This window comes from Peromyscus eremicus, chromosome 2, assembly GCF_949786415.1.
Source record: "Peromyscus eremicus chromosome 2, PerEre_H2_v1, whole genome shotgun sequence".
NCBI classification, from domain to species: domain Eukaryota; kingdom Metazoa; phylum Chordata; class Mammalia; order Rodentia; family Cricetidae; genus Peromyscus; species Peromyscus eremicus.
The window spans coordinates 146,701,890-146,729,419 of NC_081417.1; the positions used below are offsets into that span (position 1 = coordinate 146,701,890).

The 27,530-nt window shown below is 49.8% G+C and overlaps 1 protein-coding gene across 1 annotated transcript; it reads left to right on the forward strand.

The window, feature by feature from the left end:
- Window positions 1-278: 278 nt before the first annotated feature.
- On the forward strand, window positions 279-26,555 carry Il22ra1 (interleukin 22 receptor subunit alpha 1). Its single transcript, XM_059256191.1, has 7 exons — window positions 279-321; window positions 4,713-4,845; window positions 5,639-5,817; window positions 9,856-10,031; window positions 17,783-17,921; window positions 22,164-22,285; window positions 25,602-26,555. The coding sequence occupies exons 1-7, from the start codon at window positions 279-281 to the stop codon at window positions 26,553-26,555; spliced, it is 1,746 nt and encodes a 581-aa protein (XP_059112174.1).
- The last annotated feature ends 975 nt before the right edge of the window (window positions 26,556-27,530 follow it).

Below are 27,530 nucleotides of genomic sequence, written 5' to 3' on the forward strand. Positions count from 1 at the left end.
TCAGTCACCAGACCAGATAAACAAGCCCTTCTGCTGCTGGTGCCTCATCAGCACCCAAGAAGGGAACCTCCCTTGGATCTCACCCAGGCCCTGGAATTCCTCAGCACTAGACTAGGTACCTTTGTACCCCTGCCCCCACGGGCCTGGATCTTACTCTGCTCTCCTCTCCCCGCCCTATGCCAGGCGGAGCCAGCTGCCAAAGCGGCAAGACTTCACACACAGCCCAGCCTCCTTGCAGGGTCCGGAGCCGAGGTCCAAAGGGGCCCTGGGGGGACCCAATGAAGATACTACTGACCATCTTAGCTGTGGGAACCCTAACCGGTGAGTGCTTCCTAACCTGTCCTCAAATCCCCCTGCCCCAACAGCCAAGGAGCACATTTGCCTCCTCGTGCCCCAAGAGCCTCCTAACTACCAGTTTCGTTTTCTTCCTTGCTGGCACTGGACTGGGTGCCGGGTTTTTTTCTGGAGACAGAGATGGCCTTCTCCAGGTAGCTGGAGGGGACGCTAGAGTACCCCTAGACCCTAGCTTCTTGAAAGGACTCAATTGACCTTCCAGTATGCAGGCATTGGCCAGCTGTCTGAACTGGGGGTGCTGAGTCCCCACCCTTCAGTAGGTAGAGTCTTAGCCTGGGGGTGGGTACCCACTTCATGTTCAGCTTCTGACTAAGAAGAGGGTGACAGGCCAGACAAAGCTGGAGTTAGGCCATCCATTGCCTCTGCCCTCGTCTCCTCGGGCCACTCTGGCTGGATCAGTAAAAGCCCTTTCCTTCAAGAGTGGCCAGATGGGTTGCACTAACATGCCAGGGTGCCCATAGAAATGAGACTACTACTGTGAAGTCCAGTAAAGTGAATTTTGGGGTTCATACCTGTGAGAACCTCACGTGAGCTGTGGGCATGGTCTGATCTCCTGAAATGATTCTCAGAAGTCGGAGCTCAGGCGTGATGGAAGGAAGTGGTCCAGCCGTCCCATAGACCTCCTCCTTGTTTACTGCAGAATTCTGTCCCTAAAGAAACAATCCTGCTCTGGCTCCGCTCTCCAAACAGTACAGATGGGCCCTTAGCATCAGCACGACTTCCTCACAATCCCGCCTGTGACAGGCTGTGGAGATTAGAAGCAGCGATCCCCGCCACCACCTCTGCAATTCCTCAAAGCGTGTTCTCTTATGTCCCACAAGTTGTGGTGAGGAGCTGTGACTCTCCTGATACTTTAAGAGGGGTGCGGGCGCAGAAAGGAGCCCTGAGGTGACAGGTCTCTGACATGAGCCTCAGACACAGGCTCCCACCCCAGCTCTCAGGCTGGCTCCAGGTCACTGTGCATGTTGGCAATGCCTTTGGTTTTTTTCCCCTTAGCTCCCACACCAGCTGATACATTGTTTTTCCACACAAATGTGAAACCTGTCTTTTATAAAGTGGCTGGACAGCCAGACTCCTCACCATACATCTCCTCCTTTCCCGGGTTTCACAATGTAGACTTTCAACCAGGAAGTGTAGGGATGACGCAGGCGGGAAGGGGAAAGCAGATGGATTTCAAGAGGGAAAGAGGAGAGAGAGAAGCCTCGCTGACCCCCTAAGTTAGGAGGGGCTCTGCCACGTCAGAAAGCCCACTCGGGTCCTCCCCACCCTGCTTCAATCAGGGATGCTCCCACCTCTCCCAGCCCAGACATCCTCCCCGGGGACTGTCCCCAGTAGCAGCCTGCCCTGCAGCAGAGTCTAAGCCACCTGGAGGGGACAGACAGACCCCAGCCTTCTCTCAAATCTACTCTCTCCTGTGTGGGGCTCACCCCCCATGTCCACCCAGAAGCCTCTACTGAAGTCTGTATTACTTCTGCTGGTCTCTTGTCCCCAGCTGAAGACCCGCCCCAATAGAGAACTCTAGAACTGGCCTCGAATCTGCCCAGCCCAGGATCGGAGCAGAATGATAGTCACATCTCAGGCCCAGCAGCACAGCCACCACACTGGGTCGAGGCAGTGGGAACACTCGAACCCTGTCCCCAAGGTCCCACTGGGAAAGCCTGGAAAACAAAGATTGCCACAGCTGTGCCCCAGCCTGACCCAGATTTGGGGAGGTGTAACCGGGGCACCTGCAGGAATAGGAATGGGCTGTTCCGATCGTCTGCCCACCCTCACCCCTGCAGCGCACAGATCCCTCTTGAGAAAGCCATGTAGACTTGGACTGTAGGAATAGCTACCCTCCCCTCAAGCCCTCCATCTGCTCGTGGCTGTAGTCAGGTGTGGGGGAGGCAAGCATGTACACATCAAAGACATGTGTACTCAAGGCCTTCCCTCAAAACTCGGCACCTGCCCCTTTTCCCACCCTCGCCAACCAGGCTGTTCTAAGTATGTTCAGAGCTGGAGCAGCTCAGCTGCCATTATCTGCCCCTTCTTCCTCACCACAGGTGGGGTCTGGCACATCAGAGGCAGCAAGCCCCTCCCTGGTCACCCTGGGACCCAGGCCTGTCCGGCCCTTTTCTTGTCTAAAGCTGAGCAAAAGGCCTGAGCTGGAAACAATGGCTGACAGACAGGTTCTGTTTTAGTCTGGGGTTGGGGTTTGGGGCACTAGGTGTTGAAGCCCTGCTCTGTCTCCGAGCTACACCCCCAGCCTCTGCTGCAAATTCCCTAGCCTGTCTTCTGTCCTTCTCCCTCCTTCCATCCCCCTTGAACTGGTGCCCCCCCCCAGGACTCAGGTCACTAACACCCCCACTTAGCAGAGGTGGAGGACATTCCTTCCCCCCCCCCCGCCCCCCCCGCCCCCCACACACTCCTGCTTTCCAGCCCCTCCCTTACACTCGGGACAGGCAGAGTCCTATGGAGTGCTGGTCACCCACCTCGCTCCACTGCTCAGTTGAGCAGTCCGTGTAGCCCTGGGACCCTGTCAAATGCTAACTGTGACGCTGGTCAATAGCACTCATGACTAGCTCATTCATGAAATGGGAACGGCAGTAGTCATCATCTCACAGGGTGGGCGTTCAGTGAGTGGAGAGGCTGGGGCCGGGGGCGAGCAGTGGCACATCCCGCCCAAGCGGCTGCTGCTGCTGCTGCTGGTATCGTCTGTTGCTAAGTAAGTCAAATTGTCCCCATTCTAAACTGAAGGAAATGAGATCAAATTGCTTAAACAATTTCCCCATGGTGACCCTGTCTCAGTGTAGAAAGCTCCTTTGCCATCCAGCATGGCTAGTAGGTGGGGACTGACATGGGAAGAATTCGCAATATGTTCTTCACCACTGTGTGAAAGGATTGACTTCAGACATGTGCTGTCTTGGGGCTTTTACCTGGCGCACTCTAAAATAAGATTAAGGATGCCAACCTCAGTGTTGAAAAGTGAATGAGACAGTAAGTATTCACAGGGTGTAAAGAAGTCTGACAACTTGATTACTGCTGGGAGCGGGGGTAGAATTTAATGCTTTAGGAAACCCCTTGGTAATTCCCTCAAAAGTTAAGAATAAAGGTCAAGGCTCAGCAGCAGAGTGCTCACCTATCAACATCTCAGACCCTGGGTTGCATCCTCAGCAATGCAGAAGATAAATGAATAGGTAGATAGATAGATAGATAGATAGATAGATAGATAGATAGATAGATGATTGATAGATGATAGATAGATGATGGATAGATGATAGATAGATTATAGATAGATAGATAGATAGATAGATAGATAGATAGATAGATAGATGATTGATGGATAGATAGATAGGTAGATAGATAGATAGATAGATAAATGATAGGTAGGTAGATAGATGATAGATAGGTAGATGATATGATAGATAGATAGATAGATAGATAGATAGATAGATAGATAGATAGATGATAGATGATTGATGGATAGATAGATAGATAGATAGATGATAGATAGGTAGATGATAGATAGATAGATAGATAGATAGATAGATAGATAGATAGATAGATGATTGATAGATGATAGATAGATAGATGATAGATAGATGATGGATAGATGATAGATAGATTATAGATAGATAGATAGATAGATGATAGATGATTGATGGATAGATAGATAGGTAGATAGATAGATAGATAGATAGATAGATGATAGGTAGATAGATGATAGATAGGTAGATGATATGATATGATAGATAGATAGATAGATGATAGATGATTGATGGATAGATAGATAGATAGATAGATAGGTAGATAGGTAGATAGATGATAGGTAGGTAGATGATAGATAGATAGATAGATAGATAGATGATAGATAGGTAGATGATAGATAGATAGATAGATAGATAGATAGATAGATAGATAGATGATAGGTAGATGATAGATAGATAGATAGATAGATAGATAGATAGATAGATAGATAGATAGATAGATGATAGGTAGATGATAGATAGATAGATAGATAGATAGATAGATAGATAGATAGATATAGATAGATAGATAGATGATAGGTAGATGATAGATAGATAGATAGATAGATAGATAGATAGATAGATAGATAGACAGATAGATAGATGATAGATAGATGATAGATGATAGAAAATGTTCTAGAATTAGGTAGGTAGTGACAGCTGCGCAGGGTGGGGATGATCTCAGAAGACACTGACCTGAACACTTTAATGGTGGATGTCTTGGGGTGTAAACCATGGCTCACTAGGCAGGGTGAGAGCAGGGAGTAGCACTGAAGAATGAGGTACCCCCTCCTTGAGGGGGGATCCTCAGTGTGCCAACCCACTGGTTCACCCTGCTTTCTCCTCCCGCAGCTCACACTGCAGAGGACGCACCTGGTCTCCTTCGATACGTGAAATTCCAGTCCAGCAACTTTGAAAACATCTTGATGTGGGACAGTGGACCAGCTAGCACCCCAGACATGGTCTACAGCGTGTTGTATAAGAGGCAGGTATCTCATCCTACCCTACCCTCTCCTGACCCTGCTCTGCAGCACCTCCAGGACATCCCCAATTCCAAATGTCCCCACACAGACAAAGCTCTGCTCCTTTCTATATCCCTCACAAAGGGAAGACACAATAGAGTTAATAGTACAGGCAGTGGAGTCAGACTGAGTGTGAGAGCCAGCTCCAACCATGTAGCCTTGGACAGTCAGGGAAGCCTCAGTTTCCCCATCTGTCAAGGGTGGGTAATGACAGTGTGCTTATCACGGATCTCAGGTGGAGTAAGATGGCATCACTAGAGTGCATGCCCTCTGTGTGATAAAGTACTAACAACTGATTGTCATGGGCGCGTCTGGGTCCACGGAAGCTGCACCCATGCCTCCTACCTGTGTCTAGCTCCAGCACCTCCACAAAGCCCAGGTCCCTTCTTGGTCCTGCCACTTCAACATGTGGCAAGTCACTCTCCATCTCTGAGCCTCTGTCTCCTCACCTGTAAATCAAGGCTCACGGGGGCTTGTGAAAGGCTAGGTGGTAAGGAGCACGGAATAACTCAAGCTGGCAGGGTTCCGTCTGGTCATCAGATGCCCACTTCAAACCCTTGGTCACAGCTTTCTCCTCTAAGTGCAGCTTCCTCCCTTGAGAACAACACAAACACACCTATAAGGACCATTGTGAGAGCTGACCTCAGCGCCCGCACAGACGGCTTTGATGCTGAGTAAATACCAGATGTCCTTATCACCATTAATAAACCACAGGCCCGGTGTGGCTCTTCATTCCCTGCCTGCCTTCACCTACAGGTACGGAGAGACAGAGTGGCTGGCAAAGGCAAGCTGTCAGTGGACCAAGCAGAAGTCCTGCAACCTGACTATGGAGACAGGCAACTTCACCGAATTTTACTATGCCAATGTCACGGTTTTCAGATCAGGAGTTCAAGAATTCTCCAAGAGAAGTGAACGTTTCAACTCACTGCAACACAGTGAGCAGGGGGTGCCTGCTCACTTCAGGAAGGGGAGAGGCTGGCCACACATCTGGGGGAAGGGAAGAGGCTGGCCTACACATCTGGGGGGAAGGAAGAGGCTGGCCACACATCTGGGGGGAAGGAAGAGGCTGGCCACACATCTGGGGGAGGGAAGAGGCTGGCCTACACATCTGGGTGGAGGGGAGAGGCTGGCCACACATCTGGGTGGAGGGGAGAGGCTGGCCACACATCTGGGTGGAGGGGAGAGGCTGGCCACACATCTGGGTGGAGGGGAGAGGCTGGCCACACATCTAGGGGGAGGGGAGAGGCTGCCCACACATCTGGGGGGAGGGGAGAGGCTGCCCACACATCTGGGGGGAGGGGAGAGGCTGCCCACACATCTGGGGGAGGGGAGAGGCTGCCCACACATCTGGGGGGAGGGTAGCGAAGGGAGAGTTCTCAGACCTTCTGGAGTGGATGGGGACCCAGCAGATCTCTGCACTCAGGGATATATATGGCTTTCAGAGAAGGTATTTCCAGGCCAGGGCACATCCCAAGGGGTTGCTCCTTTTCTCTACCTCTATTCAGAACTTCTTAGGTCAGAGGAGGTCCCACCACCACAGCTGGGGCTTTGAATTCCTTTCCCTACTCTCTTGGTATCCCTTGTCTGTCCTCTCAGGATGTAAAGCCCTCCAGCTCTTCCTTTGCTGCTGAGTCTTAGATAAGATCCGGTTCCTCCCTTGGCCCTGCCAGTCCTGCCTAGCCCAGTCACAGGTAGAACTCTGTATTCAGCAGGTCTCATTCTCTGCTGGTTCCTGCCTCAGAGCCTACACTGCTCCTCAGGTCTGGGAGCTTAGTTCACCATAGACTCCGAAGAGAATCCCTGCCTCTAGCCCTGACCACCTGTCAAAGCCAGCTGAGATCTTTATTCTTTATCTTTATTTATTCTTCATCCCAGTGGCCCTCGGATTCAACCAAATGCAAATGAAAAATATTGGGGAAAATATTGCATCTGCACTGAGAGTCTGTCCACGTTCTTCTTCCCTTTGCTGTCTGGGTGATACACAACTGTTTATATAGCACTTACATAGTATTAGGCGTTATCTGTTAATGGTACACAGAGACCGTGTTAGGCTGAGCACAGTACTGGGCCACTCTACACAATGGACTAAGAATGACAGATTTGTGCATTGGTGAGGCAACCCAAAAGCAATCCCCACAGACACTGAGCCCCTGTGCACTGTTCATGTCGTCCTCACGGCTCAGGTCACAACTGGCAAAGACCACATTTGCTTATTCTCAACCTCCCCCACAAAGACACGAGCTTCAGGACAGCCTATGGGACCCACTGTGTTCCATGCCATTAGCAGAGTGCCTGGTACATAGAAGAGACTCCAGATGTGACCACAGAATGGATGAATGAATGAAAGAATGAATGAATGCCAGGTGCCAAACCCTATACACGCTAAGCATGTGGTGATGTCGACTGACTTACAAAGTCACAATTCCCTGTGTTTTGAGACAGGCTCTTAGTCTGTAGCCCTACCTAGCTTGGACCTCACTTCATAGCCCAGGCTAGCCTCAAAATAGCAATGTCTTGGTTTGCTTTCTGTTGCTGTCATAAACACTGACCGAGGGAGACACGGGCTTCTCTAAGGCTTACATTTCCAGATCACAGTTCATCATTGAGGGACACAAGGCAGGCTCACTGCAGAAACCATGGAGGAAAGCTGCCTTCTGACGTGCTCACAGGCTCACATGCAGCTAATTTTCTTACATAGCCCAGACCTGCTTACCTAGGGATGGCACCACCCACAGTGGGCTGGACCCTCCTACATCAGTTGCAATCAAGAAAATGCCCCACAGACAGGTTCACGGGCCAATCTGATGGGGGGATTCCACCTCAGCCTCCTGATCTAGTGTCACATTCTTGTTTTGGAACCTCCTTTTTTTCTATATAACAGTGTCATGAACTTTGCCCATTCTAGGAAACATTTTCCTCAACCTGATTTCCCATAGCTATGAAACAACCCATTCTAGTGGAATCCTAACTCCTTTTCCTTTCTGAAGATATTTATCTCCATTTTCCTTCTTTTTTTAAGATTTCTTTTTTACATTTATTATTTAGTTTTGTGTGTCTGTGTGTTCGTGTCTGTCTGTGTCAGTGTGTGTGTCAGGATGTGTGTCTGTATGTGTGTGATGTGTCTGTGTATGTATGTGTCTGTGTGTGTCTGTGTGTGTGTCTGTGTGTCTCTGTGTGTGTATGTATGGGTCTGTGTGTGTCTGTGTGTGTGTCTGTGTGTGTGTTAGGATGTGTCTGTGTGTGTGTATGTGTCTTTGTGCGTCTGTGTGTGTGTCAGGATGTGTGTCTGTATGTGTGTATATGTGTGTGTGTGTCTGTATGTGTGTGATGTGTCTGTGTATGTATGTGTCTGTGTGTGTCTGTGTGTATGTGTGTATGTCAGGATGTGTCTGTGTGTGTATGTGTCTGTGTGTGTCTGTGTGTCTGTGTGTGTGTGTGTGTGTGTGTGTTAGGATGTGTCTGTGTGTGTGTATGTATGTGTCTGTGTGTGTGTATGTGTGTGTGTCAGGATATGTCTGTATGTGTGTATGTGTGTCTGTGTGTGTTGAGGTCAGAGGACACCTTTCAGGAGTTTGTTCTTTCATTCCATCATGTGGTTTCCAGGGATTGAACTCAAAATCATCAGACTTGGTGGCAAGCACCCTTACGCACTGAGCCATCTTGCCAGCTCTAGCTCTGCTTCTCAGTTTCACTGGAGTAAATTCTTTGGCTATGATGGTCTAGACCTTGGAGAACAACAAATCCTTGTTAGACTTGTGCAAATCAGATTCGGGGCAAGTGGGACGCATGAACTCCTGAAATTGGATGACAGATTTTGGTGTGCTGACATTATCATGGATCAAAGCACCAGAGCAATCGTCATATTATTTAAAAAAGCTACGCAGGGGCTGGAGACACGGCTCAGTCCACTCTTGATATATAGCTGTGAGGACTTGGTTTGAATCCCCAGCACCCATGTAAAAAAAGTAAAAATAAAAATTGGGCTGGAGAGATGGCTCAGAGGTTAAGAGCACTCACTGGCTGCTCTTCCAGAGGTCCTGATTTCAATTCCCAGCAACCACATGGTGGCTCACAACCATCTATAATGAGATCTGGTGCCCTCTTCTGGCTTGCAGGTGTACGTGCAAGCAGAATACTGTATATATAATTTAAAAAAAAATCATCAGGCATGGGTGTACCAGCCTGTAACCCCATCACTGCGGTGCTGACAGGTGGGGCCTGGGAGCTCAGTGGCCAAGCAGCCTAACTGAAATGATGACTTCCAGTTCAGTGAGAGGTCTAGCACAAGACACCCAACAGTCTGACTGACAAACTAGCTCAGCAATCAAGAGCACTGGCTGCTCTCGCAGAGGACCCGGGTTTGATTCCCAGCACCCACATGGTAGTTCACAACCGTCTGAACTCAGTTCCAGGGGATCTGACACTCTCTTCAGTCTCCTTGGACACCAGGTACACATGTAGTACATAGACAGACATGTAGGTACAACACCCATACACATAGAATAAACCCAATATCACCTCCACGTGTACACACACACACACACACACACACACACACACACACACACACTTTTTTTTAAAGGTATTGTAAAACAGAGAAGGTCATTTGGAAAATTCCATCCTGAGAGAGCAGAGTCTTGGGAGTAGAAGCGATAGCATTGGACCGGGTATTACTTAGACTCTGTCTGGACTCAACAGCCATCGATACCCCCAAAATTGTCATTGCAGCAGACTAAGGGGAAGGGTGTTCCAGGCACATATTGGGGATGCCAGGGCTAGGATGCATGGAGGTGGAACTAAAGGCATCAGATGCAGGGCTAGTCCCCTTCCTTCCTGGGTACCTCCCGTCCACCCTCTGTCACCCCCAGGCAGCCTCATTCTTGAACGACGGCCACTCAAAGGCCTCTTTACACATGTTGAGTTCATCGCTGCTCCACAAATCGTTCTGAGCTTTTCTCTCTCCCGCTTTCTAGCTACCATCAAACCACCGGCTGTGACCTGTATCCCCAAAGTGCGGTCCGTCCAGATGCTAATCCACCCCACATTCACACCCATCCTCTCGGAAGATGGCCACCAGCTAACTCTGGAGGAGATTTTCCAGGACCTGTTCTACCGCTTAGAACTCCATGTCAACCACACCTACCTAATGGTAAATATAGGTCATATCCCAGACCTTCCCGAACCCTCTTCCCTCCCAAGAATATCGGTCTGCTTTCGGCAAAAGTGACGCATTATATAAAACAGCACTTCCCCAAAAATGTCCTTGTGGGGTTCCTAGAATCCTAGTGGGGTCATGAGTCATGACCGACCTCTGTAGGCTCACGTATTTGGTAGCATGCTCAAGGGAGGTCCTCCAGAGCCAAGGCTTCAGTTTTGTACCATGCAAACTGTTCATATTTAATTTTATACCATACAAACTTGTCATATTTAATTTTGTACCATGCAAACTGTTCATATCTATTGGACCAGATTCCTTTGCTTGGTTGGTACATTGATTGGTGTTTTGTTTGTTTGTCTGTTTGTTTGTTTGTTTGTTTGAGGCAGAGTATCACTCTGTAATCCAAGATAGTCTTGAACTCACTACAAACTCATAGCAATCCTTCTGCATCAGCGCTAGTATTACAGGCTTGTGTCACTGGGCCTCCTTCAGAAAGCTTTATTGTTTTTTTGCCTAACATCCTCCAATATCCCAGAGAACAATACAGTTCTATTAATATATCCCAGAGAACAATACAGTTCTATTAATATCTCCAGTCCTTCTCTTTCTCTCTTTCTCTTTCTCTCTTTTTTTTAAAATTTATTTTATTTATGTTTCAAGACAGGGTTTCTCTGTGTTGCCCTGGCTGTCCTGGAACTCACTACGTAGTCCAGGCTGGCTTCAAACTCACAGAGATCCACCTGCCTCTGCCTCCCGAGTGCTGGGATTAAAGGTGTGGGCCACCACCTCCCAGTCAGTCTCTTTAGAAAATGTTGGAGCCATGGGTCAGCACCATACCTGTATTAGTAAAGTCCTTGCCTAGTATGTGCAAAGCTCTGGATTTGGTTCCCCAAGCCACAGAAACAAAGTGTGCTGGTGTATGCTTATAATCACAGCTCAGAGGTAGAGGCAGGAGAATCAGGAGTTTGGGACCATTCTGAGGCCGCAGGTTTGACCTGTGTGAGTCTGTGTCTAAAAAAGAGAGAGAGAAAGGAAATTACAATCCTGGAGTGAGCCCGGAAGTGTTTGGAGAAACTGTGTGTCGGGAGTGACTTAAGATGGGTCCTAACAAGAGGTCAAAAGGCCACAAGTGGCAGACAGTATGCAAATGATCTGACTGTGTACACTCCCCTGTGTACCATTAATCCATGACTCAATTGGGTGAACCTTTATTTCCTTCTCTGCAGTTCTGGGGGAAAAATCCCTCAAAGAGTGAATGACCTAGTGGGTGGGGGAGGGGTTAAATCAAGAATTGGAACAGGCACAGCTCGGCAGGACCTAAGAGACTGCGGAAAACTCTGGGGTGTCCATGCCACTTTCTGAGGCATGCTAGCATGTCACTTATCTTCATCACAGCTCCGTGAATGGGAGCTAGCATCCCCATCTTTGAGATGAGAAGACACAGACTCAGAGAGCTTAAGCCACTCACTGGACAGGGTCACAGATTCGAGTAAAGCCTGCAGTTACCCTGGAGGGCCTCCATCTGTGGCGGCACCATGATCAGAAAGAGAAGCAGGACCATGCACAACGTTTTTGGAAAGCCCAAAGCTGGCTGTTCTGGCTGGAGCGTGAAGCCACAGGAGGCCGTCTTCCGGCATGGCATGCCCGTGCCTTGGACCAGTGGCGTCAGAACCTCCCAGGGAGCTTGGTCAAAGCGCAGCTCCTGTGGGCCCTGTCAGAAGTAACTCAAGGGACAATAGGAGTCTCAGAGGTGTCAGGAGGGGTGTGGCAGAGCTGAGTGCTGCAGGTCACAGAAGCAGGAAACACAGAGAGAGGACACAGGAAGAGGCCAGGGCATGACTGGACGGGCTTCAAGGACACACATGCAGTGGCCTCCTTCCCCAGAAGACCACTTCCCACCTCTCACTGCTTCCTAGTGAAGCCATCAGATTACAAACCCATTAAGGGATTGATCCATTCATCAGGTCAGAACCCCAGCAATTCCATCCTGAACACACTCTCACAGACACACCCAGGGGCAGCCTCTCTGTCCCCTAAGTGGCTCTTAATTCAATCAAGCTGATGAGACGGACCATCAGCTCCCCCCACCCCACCCCCAGTCTGCTCAGATGTTTGCAGCGGCCTGGCTGAGACCCGGATTGTAGTGACCATCCCACAGGGCACTCCTCCCTCGCCTTGAAGCTGGAGAACCTCGGGTGTGGAAGGACTGTGGGAGACAAGCTTGAGGAGCCTGTTGGGACTGCGCTGTGGAGGCCAGGGGTGCAGGTGGTGGAGGATTCCTGCAGTCGTCATGGCAACAGCTAGAGATTAGCCCGTCATCAAAGCAGCTCCTTCTGATAAATATTTGGGTTGGACTAGAGATTTTATGATTCCTGATTTCTAATTTAATTTGGCCTGTGGTCCGTGAGCTTGCTCTATCTGAATTAGTCTTTTTTTTTTTTTTTTTAAACTCATGAAGGTTTGTTTTATGGCCTGCCATCTGCTTGGCTTCTGAAGAGAGTAAGTGTGTTTGGAGGTGTAGGGCAGTGTGCCCTGCAAACACCAACTAGATAGTGAAGCCCAGTGGAGCTCTCCCATCTGTATCTTTTCTGATGGGGGTGGGGTGGAGTGTCTGTATTGTTCTTTTAGCTAATAAGAGTACTGGACTCTTCAGCTAGGCATCTGAGTTTATTTATCTCCCCTTAGTTCTGCCCATTTTTCTGTCATGCATTTTGAAACTATTATTAAACACATGCATGCATGATTCTCACATCTCCCTGATAAGTTGGCCTCTAGTCACGATGACACCCCCTTTTTGTCTCCTGCTGAAGTCCACTTTATCTGACATGGATATTGCCACTCCAGTCTCCTTATAGTGTGTATGGCATATACATACATATATATTTAAAGATTTATTTAATGTGTATCACATGCATGCTTGGTGCCCCTAGAGGTCAGAAGAAGGCATCAGATCCCCTGGAACTGGAGTTATGGATGGTTGTAAGCAATTATATAGGTGTTGAGAACTGAACCTGGATCCTGCAAAATTAGTGGGTGCTCTTAACCACTGAGCCATCTCTTCAGGCCCCAAAAGAGAAGCTGGAAAGATGGGCTCTGACGTGGGTCCTATGTAGCTGGAGTTTCTCAGTTGTTAAAGGCCATTGCTGAACCCATACAGGCTTGTCTGTTGACCATTTTAAAGGTAGAGCTGTTGGTGTTTTTGGAAAATTATCAGTTGTTGTGCCCTGTTCTTGTATGACATGGATGGCTGGTGAGCACTCATTAGAATAATATCTTTTAATATTTCTCTCAGAAACATGTACTAATTTATGATTTGTTTCTGAGATTGGAGGGATATTAATCTGAGTATTCCATTGTTGTAACAAGTCTCGACCCCACAGTTCATAGCTATGTTAGCCATATATGGTTTTAATTTTCCTTTCTGTCCTTCTGGACCTATACATTCAAGCCATCTTGCACTTTGTTTCACTCGAGATAATGTCCCAATTCCTAACAGTTGAACGTTTACCTCCTGAAGAGGCCAAGTTGGATGCCAAAATTCTGGTGCAATTATGGTAATGTCAGCACCTGTGTCTACCAGACCAGACAACAAAACACCATTTATCTTTATTGTTAGTTTTGGTCTTTGTTCATTAATAGAAGTTTGCCAAAAAATTTTCTTTATGTTTTTTCCTGAATTTCCTATTTTCTCTGTTTCATCATCTCGACTAACATGATTTATTCCAATAGACGTTTGGTTATTTAGTTGCTTTGAGTAGGGGTTTCTATCTATCCAGCCCTGGTGTCTTTCTTTTTTTTTTTTTTTTTTTTTTAAAGATTTATTTTTATTTATTATGTATACAGTGTTCTGTCTGCATATACACCTGCAGGCCAGAAGAGGGCACCAGATTTCATTACGGATGGTAGTGAGCCACCATGTGGTTGCTGGGAATTGAACTCAGGACCTCTGGAAGAACAGGCAGTGCTCTTAACCGCTGAGCCATCTCTCCAGCCCCAGCCCTGGTGTCTTTCTATAACCATTTATCTTTAGCCTGTGTCTTTATATTTAAAATACATCTTTGCAGACAATATCCTGACAGCTTCCCTTTCAAGGTTTATTTTGTGCATGTGTGCACATGTAGGGGCATGCACATGCCACGGCACATGTGTGGAGGTCAGAGGACAGGAGCTGATTCTCTCCTTCCACTACTCAGGTTTGAACTCAGGCCGTCAGCGCTGGCAGCAAGCGTCTTTACCCACTGAGGCACCCCGCAGGCCTTTTTCACTGACAGGCGACTCACATGCCATAAAAACACATTCTTTTCTCACCATTTTTGTAACGTGTGGACTAGAACTCAGAGCCTTGCAGGTGCTAGGTGAGCACCTGGCCACATGCCCAGACCTAAAGTCACCCTTTTAAGGTAGAGTCCCGAGGTTTTCAGCACACCACAGAGGGGCACCACCGTCCCTCCTACTTACTGCGATTCATCCTGTCCATTTGTCTTCAGGTTTCTGTCTTCTCTCCTTCCCAAACCATTGTGAAGGCCACTCTGCACTTTTTTTGAAATAAGATATTGTTCAGTTCTGGTTTCCAATATTTCTATTTACCAGACACTACTGAAATTTCTTTCTTTCTTTCTTTTTTCGAGACAGGGTTTCTCTGTGTAGTTTTGGTGCCTGTCCTGGAACTCACTCTGTAGCCCAGGCTGGCCTCGAACTCACAGAGATCCGCCTGCCTCTGCCTCCCGAGTGCTGGGATTAAAGGCGTGCGCCACCACCGCCCGGCTTTGAGATTTCTTTACTCGCTGCATTTTGTGTGTGTGTAAAGGGGCACAGGTGCCACGGCACTTCCTCCAGGTGGATCCCGGGGATTGAACTCAGATCCCCAAGCTTAGCGGCAAGCACCTTTATCTGCTGAGCCATCTCACCTACCCTCATTTATTCATTGTGAACATATTGTCTTTTACTTCCTTGAACACAGTTTGACAGCTGATTCAAAAGTGTTGTGTGTTAAGCCAACACTCTGGTCACGCTGGGGTCACAGTTTTTCTTTCCTAGTGTGTTGTGTAACATATCCTGAATATTATGAATGCCGCATTGAAGTGACTCTGGATTGTGTTAACACCTCCAAGGGGTGTAGATTAGTTTTTGTTCTTTGGGGGGTTGTTGTTTGTTTGTTTGTTTGATGTAACAAAGTCTCCTGCTGTAGCCCAGGCTAGCCTGGGACTGATCGTGTAGCTAAGGTTGGCCTCAAACTGGCAGCTGTCCTATCTCTGCCTCCCGACTGCCACCGTGCTCGACTTCCTGGGGTGTTTTTGCATTAACTTGGCTAAACTCCACTCTCTGACGTCTCCACTCAGTCTTCATTTCATTTAGGCTTGGAGGCTGCCTCACGCATGCAGTGTGTATGTGAAGGCATCCAGGGGTAAGGCTGAGTTCCCACAGAGAACCTGGGCCTCCTCCACAGAGTGTTCCTGTCTCAGATTTTCCCCCACTTTCCAGTCACTGGGATCACCCCAAACTGTCCTCTGGTTTTCCCGGCAAAGTGACACAGCCTCTAGGCTTCAGCCACCCCGTAGAGTACAGGTTGGAATCTGCCTTCAGGATAAAAGGCATTAAAGGTTCGGTTGCTGTTAACCCTCCCTCACTCCCTCTGTGGCTCACCCCCCAGCGCCTTTAGGCAGCTCTTTTTCTTTTTTTTTTTTTCCATTTTGATCATTTTATTAATTGCTTTTCATCGCCATGACCAAAGTACCCAGCAGGACAACTTAAAGGGAAGAGTTGGCGCTTGGGCTCACGGTTCCAGAGGGCTCAGTCTGTGGTTGCTGGTACCGTGCACTCGGGCCAAATTCATGGTGGAGGAATATATGGCAGAGAAAGCTTTTCATACACAGAAAATAGAAAGCAAATTGAGGGGAGGAAGGGACAGGAGGGGAGGGGAGGAGGGCTGGAGAGATGGCTCAGTGGTTAAGAGTGTGGCCTGCTCTTGCAGAGGTCCCAAGTTCAATTCCCAGTCAGGTGACTCACAACTGCTGGTAACTCCAGTTCCAGGGGATCCTGGCTTCCAAAGGCACTGCACACACACACACACACACACACACACCCCTAATTTTAAATAAATAAATAAATAAATAAATATGAAAGCAGGGTCAGGGACATAATATCTCCAAGGACCCACCCCTTAACCCTTGACCTACTTCCTCCACCCAGGTCCTGCCTCCTGAAGTTTCCAGAACCTCTCAAAATATTGCACCCATCTGGAAACCAAGCAGTCAAAACCTGAGTCCATGTTGGACAGCTCATGGCAAGCTGTCAGAGTGTCATAGACATGTCCATAATAGTTGTTAAATCCCTAGAATCAGAGTGAAAAGTGGTCAGACATATGAACAGAAGAGCGCGAGGTGGGGAGCCAGAGGGTGACATGCTAAACCAAGACAGAGGCAGGGACAGCTTGGGAAGGGTTTGCGGTGCCGTGATGATGGCCCTGGACTTGTACCACAGGATATTTGCTGTATGAGCTCCACAAAAGAGTAATTCATAAAATAAAGCCACATATTCCATCCACTTCATGCAGACATCCCCGTCCCCACCAGCCCAGGCCCCTCCCCTATCAACCATCACAGGACCTTAAACCTTGGCTCATGTGTCCAGGAGAGAGAAAGCATGGCCGAAAGAGTCCAAAAAAAAAAAAAAAAAAGAGTCCTTTAAGGGAAGCCGTTAACCACAGAGGACGAGTTAAGTTTGGGTCTCCAAGATGAGGAAAGTTAGAAGTTATAAAGAGAATTTGAGAACAGGAAGCAGTGTTAAGGGTGGGGTCTGGGAACCTGTAGTGTGGGGGTGCCTGCCTGGTGCCACCCAGAAGGGGTTTGTTTGGTCCATCAGAAACCCTTCAGAGTCATGCATCAGTGACCGTAGAGGCCACAGGTCCAGACAAGATCATTAAGTGACCAGACAGAGATAAAGATGGGTGAAGAGTTCATCCTGCGTGGCACAGAGGGGCTGACACAGGTGACCTAGCCACAGAGTGACAGGAGCCCCCCAAGGGCGGCACCAGGCAGGCAAGTTGGGGGAATCCAAGGTAGGGGAGCTAGAGAAACCTGGGGCGAGAGAACCACAAGTGGTTACAGCAGCAGGACAGCAGACAGAAATGAACCCCAGCTTACTCAAGTCAGGGGTTTATCAGAGGCCCAGGGCCCTGCATGCCCAGAGCTTTGGGGGGGCGCTGTAGATGGGGTTTGACTAGGATGTTGTTGCCTTGTGGATACGGGCCGAGCAGCTGAAGCTCTGGAGAAGCTTTTAGAAAGATCACAGTGGCACCAAGATGAATGTGACAGTGAACAGGGACCACGCCAGAGGTGAGTGTCCAGCCAGGGGCCACAGCAGAGCCCAGGCTGGGGAGAGCAGGGCAGGAGGGGCAGAAGGGGGGAGGAACAGAGAGTGGGGGTGGGGTTGATGATGGAGGGGGCAGAGGGGAGGCAGGGATGGTGCTGGCAATCATGCTGTCACCACAGCAGCTGGTATCTGTAGGCGCCGCAATATGACAGACCAGGTTCTCTGAGAAATGATAAAAGAAGATGGAGCAGAGTGAAAGGCCACCAGCTGAGCTGCCCAGTCAGGCTGGCTGAGGGGGTCGTCTTAGTCAGTGCGAGGAAGAGGAATGAAGAGGGGTGTTTTGTACATGTGTATGGGGTGTGTGTGTGTGTGTGTGTGTGTGTGTGTGTGTGTATGTGTGTGAGTCACACTGGGTCCTCTGTCCATTTCAGCACCTTGAAGGCAAACAGAGAGAATATGAGTTCCTGGGTCTGACCCCCGACACACAGTTCCTCGGGTACATCACAATTTTGGCTCCAATGTGGTCCAAGGAGAGCGCCCCCTATGTGTGCCAAGTGAGGACGCTGCCTGGTGAGTTCAACTGAGGTCAACTGAGGGGGGAGGATTCCTGGGTGCCCAGCTTAACCTCATTCCTTCCTCCCTGTAACCAAGGGGATGCTTGGCAGGCCTCTGAGAACCCTTGGAGACTGGTGGTGTCGTATTAAGATTGATCTTTGTTTATCCATAGCTGAGTTGTCTAATGGGTTCACTTAGTGAATGTTTAATCACCGCCCTCAGCCAACGCCTGAATTTCTTTCCTCTGGCCAGCTTTGTGTAAACTCTGGCAAAGCAAACATATGCATTATCAACTCAAGGAGCATATACTAGGGGAGGAGGTGTGCAGGGGTGGGACAGAGAGGATAAAATGATCCTCAATACCTTTAAAGCCAACGAACCACAATGGTGATAACGATAGCTCGAATTTCTGCTAAGCGGACCACGGACTAGTCACTATGAACCATGACCCCCGCACAGTCTTGGGGGGCGGGGGGGGGTACTTCAATCACCCTCATTCTACAGAAGAGGAAACTCAGGTTCAGAGTGGTTACATAGTTTACCCAAGGTCACACAAGAATGATGGAATGAGGCTCAATTCCAGTGACCATTCTAAGCACTGTTATTGTTGCTGTATGGATAGTTTTGAGTCATCTGCTTGGGGAGATCGTGGCGTGGCCCCTTCCTCTAGCACGTTTTGGGGACTCGGGCTATGGCTCAGTAGCAGAGTGCAGGCAAGGTTTGGGGTTCCGTCCCCAACTATGGGAAGTAAACTATGAAAAGCTTCGGAGCACCTGCTCTTTGGGTAGGCTCATGTTCCCAAGCAAGTTAGAAAGTCGTGATGCTAGTCGTGATGTCCAGCTAGAGCAGGACAGTGACGTCAGTCGATGGGGATGTCTGTGAGCGTGGGGGTCCACCCGAACTGTCGTGTTCACGTGACTTCTGCCAACTGTAGTCTCCCTCAGAACTCAGTTTGAGAACTGGACAGCAGTGCATGGCACTGCCTGAAAAATGGTCCCTGTCCTCAGCTTTGTCTGGAAACTCAGCCCATCAGAACCTGCAAGAGACTAGCTTCTCTGCCTGAATCCCAGAGCATTATCCGGCAGGAGACGCAGCTGGAGGGCAGCCAGCCCTGGCCGACATGATAGGGCATGCCCTTCCTTCGTGAGGGACCCAGGCACCAGAATAGAACCTGGCAAGCAGGAGGCTCGGAACAGAAACCACTTTGCGGGTGCCAAGCCGGGGCGTGTATAATGTGATCTTTGACCTTCACCCCAACCTCATGGGATATGTGTCACCTGTCCCCAGGCACCCCACCCCACCCTGCTTCTGGACAGCAGACGGGCCACTCCTTATCCACCCTCCTAGGGGCTTGACCCCATGTGAGCTGGCTTGCAATACCACACTAGGTTTTGTTTGGGTTTGGCTTTTTTGTTATGTTTTAAAACAGGGTCTCCCTCTGTAGCCCAGGCTAGCCTCTGAGATGACAGGCATACTTTCACCTGAGACCATTGCTGCTTTCAACTGAAGCTTGCTTTTCTCGGGTATTTCTTGCCCGTGGACCTAAGATGCTTTCTCCTTAAAGAACGAAGTATGTTACAAGCTTCCTGCTATTACAAACGACTCCATGGCTAACATGCCAGATGCTTTATGCATTCTTCTATCATCTTTATGATTGCATATATTTCTTAATTTTTAAAACACTCCCCCACCCCAAATGGTGGTAGCATAATCCTCATTTTACACAGGAGGAACTCTGGCTCAGAGAGGTTAAGTAACTTCCCCAAGGCTACACAGCTGGTCAGGGAACCCAGTTAGCTTTGCCTGACTCTAACCATCTCCTCACAGCTAGCCCCTTCTGGCTTACCCTGCCAGAGTGAACATCCTGCCCTTGACCTTAGTCTAGGTTTGCCCTCTCCCCAGATCCCAGAATCCCCTCTTTATTTCCTCAGAATGCCTGGAAGTTACAGAATAGCATCCCAGCATCTTGGTAGGGGAAAGGGGTGTCAAAGTTATCTCACCTCATATATTTCACAAATGAGGAAACTGAGGCATAATTGTACATTGTCTGTGAGGATATGCTCTGGAGTCATACTCATCCACCAAGGAGCTGTGTGATTTTGGGCAAGTCACTGAACCTCTCTGGGCCTTATTCTTGTTGCCAAGAAGAGAACATCCCCATCCTTCTGTGTGTTCTGGTGATTTGCTGGGAGAGCCTGGGCATGCAGGTAAAGCTCAATAACTACAGGTAACTATTACCAAAGATGCTGGACCAGAGAGGATTGCATGGCAGGAAGGATGCTCAGCTCAAGAGCAAAACAGACCTCTAATGTCCCTGTACCTCATCCTCAGGTTGTCATTATTTTCTCTCCCTGCCTCCACCTGGGTGAAATGACCTGTGGAAATCTATCAGGCCAGCGATGTCCATGTCCCTGGTACAAAGAGCAGTGGCTTTCCACTAACACAGGGCATGTTGTAGAGACGTCCATGTCTTTCTTCTCACTGTAGAAGTGACAGTGACAGGGGCCAGCCCATTACTTCGGGCTGGCCCAGATTCCCCCAAGGCCCTGGACTAGAGGAGGCTGGAGGTTAGGACTCTGAGATCTCTACCACGTCTGGTAATGGACTCCCTCACCGAAGCCAGCTGGGGTCACAGGGGGTCGTGGAGAGAAGGAGACAACGAGGGGGCCAGGACCCCAGGTCACGTAAACAGCCGGTCACCGGAGCTTCCACCAGCCTCTACCTCTCCAGCCTTTCACAAGCGCCGCTCTGACTGACAACAGGAGAGATCACACCAAGAACCCCCACGCCTATCCCGAGACAACGGGGCAGCACAGAGACAGAAGTCTCAGCACTCCGACTCTGTCACTTTTCAGAGGCTTGGTGACACCCCAGGGTCCTCCGCCAATGCCAGAGACAGGGGACAGGTCTACCTCAGTCTACCCTCTGACCGCTGTCAGGGAGGCAAGATGGCCCTCGGACCCCAGCGGGGGTGGGGAGGGGGACCCAGCCTGCTCACTGCTCTCCTGCCGGGAGCCCTTCCTCTGATACATGAGAGGTGAGAAAGGCCCTAGCAACAGTGACGGAGCCGTCTGGACCCTCTGCACCAGTGGTTCCAACCTTCCTAATGCTGCGACACTTTACTACAGTTCCTCGTGCTGTGGTGACCCCCCCCCAACCATAAGATTAGTTCCGTTGCTACTTCATAACTATAATTTTGCTACTTATGAATCGTAATGTAAATATTGGTCTTTTCTGAAGTCTTAGGCAACCCCTGTTTGTGGCCCACCCCCCCTCCAGGTTGAGAACCAATGTTCTAGAACCTTCTAGACCAAACTCTGAATTGCAGACACTTGGAAGTCCCGGTGCCTATGACAGAGCTTGCGTCCTGACCAGGCTCACCTCCTGCTGAAGGAAGATATTGGCTAGCATACAGATGCTTGGCCCAGAGAGTGACTAGAAAGTGTCTAGATGTGGGGTCTGAATGAACTGGCCGCGTGGGCTGGGACATCAGTGGCCATCTGGGACCCCTGGCTATGTGAGTTGGAGCCACACTGAGGAAAGAGACCTGAAAAGAGGCCTTCCTTAGATCCCACTTTTGTTTTTAAGGCAGGGTCTCATGTAGCCCAGAATAGCCTTAACTCACCCTGTGTGGGGCATTTACCCAACCACCCCCACAGTTCCCCAGAGTTTTCTTGAGTGCGAGCAGCAGGAAATATTAGATAGAAGGATTTATTGCGGAGAATATCGCAGAGATAAACAGATAGAAAATAAAGGCTAGCCTCGAGAGGGCCTGGAACCTATTCCAACGGGCCCCGACTGTCTCTGCCCCAGGGTTTTTATAGAGACGCCAAGGGGTGGAGCAAAAGACCTCCTCCCCCAGCACAGCCAAGTGCAGACCATCCCAGACACCTGCACTCAGGCCCGTGGTCCTAATCATCGTCTATGCGGACCTGCTGGGTAAAGCCACGAGGAACCCGAGAACGGGCTCCCACAACCCTGTACCTAAGGATTGCCTTGAGCATCTGATCCAGTCTCTGCCTCCCAGACGCTGAGATTTCAGGCCTGCACCCTGCTTACACAGTGATTTATTGAGTCCAGGGCTTTGTGAATGCTAGGCAAGCCCGTTCCCCACCGAGCTACATCCCTAGCAATGCATTTTGCCCTTGAAGGTGGTGAAGAACTCATCCTGACAGATAGGGTCACATCGATTTTGCTAAGGACAGGGGCCCGGAGGCCTCCAAGCCTCACACAGCCTTCTCTTGTCCTCTTCTGCAGACCGGACGTGGGCCTACTCCTTCTCAGGTGCTGTGCTGTTCTCCATGGGTTTCTTGGTCGGCTTGCTCTGCTATCTAGGCTACAAATACATCACCAAGCCACCTGCACCTCCTAACTCCCTGGTGAGTCACCCACCTGGGGCTAGAGGGGGGTATCTTGGGGAGACCCTCCAAGTCCCAGAGGACAGGGGAGCCCTTGAACAGTGCGAAGTTCTGCCACAAAGCAGATTGGGTTTATAAAGATGGTCTGGCAGGTTCCAGGGTGTGAAGAAGGCGTATGATCAGGGCAGTGGGATTGAACAGGGGTGCCCTTGAAGGCATCGGGGCCAAGTGGGAACACAGGTCCTGGGGAACACCAAGGGCTGAGCAGTGGGGCTCTATGGGGCTGCAGAACCCCTCACTATTTGACTAGAAAGTCAAAGCTCAGTGTATGGCTACAGTCGGGTAATCCCAGGACAAGGGGCCCTGATACAGAAAAAGCTCAAGGTCCAGGCCAGCCTGAGATGCACAGTGAGACTTTATCTTACAAACCTACCCCCACCTCCGACAAAGAAAAAAAATGAAAAAACGACAACGAAGAAATAAATCAAAAACACAGACAGAGTGGTAGCTATCCCAGCACTCAGAAGTTGGAGGCAGGAGGATCGGGGTTTCAAGCTCATCCTTAGCTAGAGTAAGAGCCTGTCACAAAGTGTAGCAAGGGCTGGGGACACAGCTCAGTTGGCAGAGGGCTTCCCCATCATGCACAAGACTCCCAGTACTGTGATCCTAGCACTCAAGGAAGGGGAAGGCAGGAGGGACTCAAGGTCATCCTTGGATACATATCAAGTTCAAAACTAGCCTAGGGTACATAAAACCCCACTTCAAAGAAACAAAACCAGCCAATCATGATGGCCCACATCCTTAACCCCAGCACTCAAGAGACAGAGGCAAGAGGATCTCTGTGAGTTTACAGCCAGCCTTGTCCACATAGCAAGTTCCAGAACAGCCAGGCTGCACAGAGAGACCCTGTCTCAAAACAACAGCAACAAAACTAAACAAAAAGCCCCAAAATGGGCAGCCCAGGTCTGCCCAGCGAGGCCACCCACTGCCACTTTTTTCCCCCCCATGAGAATCCAGGCTTCAGATCGTAACGTGAAATCTCTAATTTCAAATACCGACATCTAGTTTTAGCACCAAGTCCCTAGGGAGTCAACACATCTCATCAGCGGCCCCATCTGGCTATGGGCCTGGCCTCGGCTCCAGCAGCAAGGTCACCATCAGAGCCTCAGGCTGAGCAGTGTGGCTCTGGAGCCAACTCTCTCCATCTGCGGGTCTCAGAGGGCATTTCACATAGTGTCACAGTCCTGGCTATCCAGTGTCTCTCAACCTCTTCTGGCCCTCCCCACATCCACATCCGTTTCCACCTCAGTCCCTCATAGCCATGCAAACCACAACCTTGAGGAAGCCCAAAATCTGGGTCATCTACTTCCTGGGCTGTCAATCACCTAAGTTACTCTACCAGAGATGTAACCTGGACCTTAGATGCCACAACATCCATTTACTTGTTTGGTTTGGTCTTTCAAAACACCGTCTCACAATGTAGCCCAGGCTGACCTCTAACTCAAGATCGTTCTGCATCGGCCTCTCTAGCTTGAGCTGCCTCAGAAGTTGGGTGCATTTGGAGGGAACTCTGTGGGCAGGGATGGATTGTGTACATCTTGAATGAACCTCAGTGCCTTGACAACCCGCATAGAGGGCCTTGCCTATCTATATCACAAAACAGAACATGGAGCTGGCTTAGTGGGTAAATACTTGCCATGTAAACATGAGGACCTGTTAGGATCCCTGTACTCACATAAATGCTGGGAAGGTGTGGCCGCCCACCCATAAACCCAGTGCCCTAGAGGCAGAGACACGGGATTCTCAGATCAAGGTGGCTAGTTAGACCAACCAAACTGGTGAGCTCTGAGCTCATTATCAATACCCTGCCTGCTACAAGCTGCAAAAATATACAAAGTAGGATTTCAGCTGATTACGACAAAGCTATACCTGGAAGAAGCCTAGGGCCTTCCAGAGGTCACGCTGAGGCTCAAGGAGCCTTGGTGATATTTGGCTTTTGATTATCAGCCGTTTCCTGCTGTGAGTTTCTTGTGTGTTTTTCCATCATTTATTGGGCACCATTTCCCCTCTACTAAAGAAATATTTAGATAACCTGTGCTGACAGCTATGTACAGCCTGAACCCCAGTTCAAGTCTCCCTGTAATTATCATCATTGGCAGCATCCAGCCTGGACTATCCCCAGACGGAGCAAAGTACCTTATCAGAGATACCTCTGTACTAAGAACAGACTTAAGCATCCAGACTACCTGTTTGAGAAGGCCTGGCAGATGTGCCAATTAAGCTTAACTACCTCCTTTCCCAAATCTTAGCTCTAGTTCCAGATCTCCCTTTAACTATCACCAGAGGCATCTAGCTATACACAGGTTGCCTAGCGACCGAGCATATCTTTCCCCACTCTGCAGAAAAAAAAAACGGCAGACAGCTTGGACAGATAGGAGCCACAGGAAAAAAGACAGTTTTATTTTCTCCCATTGACCTAGCAACTCGACAATCACTGCCTGAGGAAACTCTTACCTACCTTTTTGACCCTGTAGAATTCAAGCCTGGTGACCTTGCTCGACCAGGGGACTGCTATTGCTTGGGTTTATAACTGGACTCCTGTAAGACTTGGGGGGTCTGAGGAGGTACGTAGAGAACAGAGAGAACAGAGAGACGGAGAACCGAGAGGGACAGGAGGATTTTGACCAGAGAGAACTTGTGGACGAGATGGAAGATGAGGAAGAGTCAGATGGGGAAGTACTAGCTGGGTAAGAACGAGGTGAAAAGGACCTAGATGAGGCAGAATTAAGACAAGAGAATTAAGATGGAACTTAGAGGGAGCAGTAGATAAATACACAGAGAGAAATCAGGCAAGAAAGGAGCTAGGCATGAGAGCAGGACTGAAGCTGTGTAAACAGGATGTTGTTCCAGAGGAATTAAAGTGAATGGACTAAGAGCTTGGTGTGCTGAGAGTCTATCATCCCGAAAATAGTCCTCGCCCTTTGTAGTTCTCTCTCCTGAGCCCCTGGGATGTGCGGTATTAAGGCTGGTCCCTCTAATATTATACAAGGCCTGCCTTGATATAGAAGATGAAGAATGGCCAAAGATACTGGGTGTCAGTCTCTGGCTTCCACACACATGTGCATGCATACACACTTAAGCACCCATGAGCACACACATCATGTACAAGATCATGAGAGAGAGAGAGAGAGAGAGAGAGAGAGAGAGAGAGAGAGAGAAAGAGAGAGAGAAGGAAGGAAGGAAGGAAGGAAAGAAAGAAAGAAAGAAAGAAAGAAAGAAAGAAAGAAAGAAAGAAGACAGAGCATGCCCTAAAAGGTGGATTCTTGTCTTCCCACAGAATGTCCAGCGTGTCCTGTCCTTCCAGCCGCTACGCTTCATCCAGGAACATGTTCTGATCCCTGTCTTGGACCTCAGTGGCCCCAGCAGTCTGGCTCAGCCCATCCAGTACTCCCAGGTGGTGGTCTCTGGGCCCAGGGAGCCACCTGGAGCTGCACAGCGGCACAGCCTGCCTGAGGTCACCTACATAGGGCAGTCAGATGTCTCCACCCTCCGGCCCACCAAAGCACCACCTCAGCAGACATTGTCCCCACCATCCTATGCCCCAAAGGCTGTCCCTGAGGTCCAGCCCCCTTCCTATGCACCTCAGGTAGCCTCTGATGCCAAAACTCTAGTCTACTCGCCACAGCAGGTGATGAAGACCCATCCTTCCACCCATACCGCGCAAGGCATTCTGGACAGCTGGCCTGAGTCCTACGCTGTGTGTGGGGAAGACACTGGCAAAGACTCCACTCCTGAGCTCCTCTCCAGTCCCAAACACCCCATACCAAAGGGTCAGCTTCAGGAAGACATCCTTGCTGGAAGCTGTCTCCCAGGGGACTTTTCTCTGCAGGGAGTCACCTCCTTGGCTCAGGAGGAGATACAAAGACCAAAGTCACTCCCCCTACCTCTGGAATTTTGCACAGACAGAGGGCCTGACCTTCACGCACTGCACAGCAATGCGCCAGAGACACCACGGTACCTGAAGGGGGCGCTATCCCTCCTGTCCTCTGTCCAGATCGAGGGCCACCCTGTCTCCCTCCCTTTGCACACCCACTCCCTCTCATGTTCCCCCTCCAACCAGGAACCGAGTCCCTGGGGCCTGCTGGACTCCCTCGTGTGTCCCAAGGACGAGGGTCCAGGGACTGAGGCTGAGGCCATGAGCCACAGTGCTGCAGCCTCTGAGCCGGAACAGTCCACAGAACTGGACTCTCTTTTCAAAGGCTTGGCCCTGACTGTGCAATGGGAATCCTGAAGGGAGATCAGAGCAAGCAGGCCTGAGCTTCCTCCTGCCCAACCCGGCTGACAACCCCACACCCACTAGGCCACACACTCGAAGGCCAGCTCCAGGCGGGTGCCCTGGCGAGAACCAGCGAAAGGAAGATTTGGGGCCCAAGTGGGGATACAAGCGTATGGTGAGGGCTCTAGCGGAGAAACCACAAGCAGGTGGCATGTGCAAATGGCCTGTGCCACAGAGCCAGGCAGGTAGGACAGACAGAGTGGGGTAATGCAGGGAAACCTCCTGGAGACCCACCCCACTCTATCCCTCAGCTCCTAGGACATGGGGCTGGAGGCTGCCCATCTTCACTTGCTTCCTGGCCAGCTCCCTAATGTAGTTTAACTAAAAGCGAGGCGTCCACCTTCTCTGAAGGAGCTTAGATTGGAAGCGAGGAGACCCAGCCTAACAGGCACTTCTGCCAAGGCCGGAGGCAGCACCATGGCAAAACTTCAGGGCAGAGTGTGGCTCGGGGCTCACTCCCTGCCAGAAGCCCCTTCTTTGCTCTTCTGTGGGAGGCTTCACCCTGGAATGGCCTGTTAGTCCATCAAAAGGTGAGGGGTGTGCTGCACAGAACTTTTCTGCAGGCAGGGATCCAGAGAAAAGCATTTCAACGGGGCGTGGGACCGTGAACCCAAAGGCTTTGGAGCCTCAGCAAGTCCGGGCTCATATTCTGGCCTCTCCACATGTCTATCGTCTGCATGACATCAAGCAAGTGAATTAGCTAGCTCAAGACCTCAGCTCCCTCATTAATGAAACAGGGATCATCACACTTGTCTTAGGAGGTGGTACCAAGGATGACATTAATGTCTGGGAGGTGCTTTGTGGCAGGGTCCAATACCCGGCCACCGTCTTCCACTGTGAGGGTTTTTTGTTTTGTTTGTTTTTAAGTCTGGAAACACAAGGAGGGCCTCCTCCCTTTCATGTTGGCTCATGGGCGTTTTCTCCTGGGAT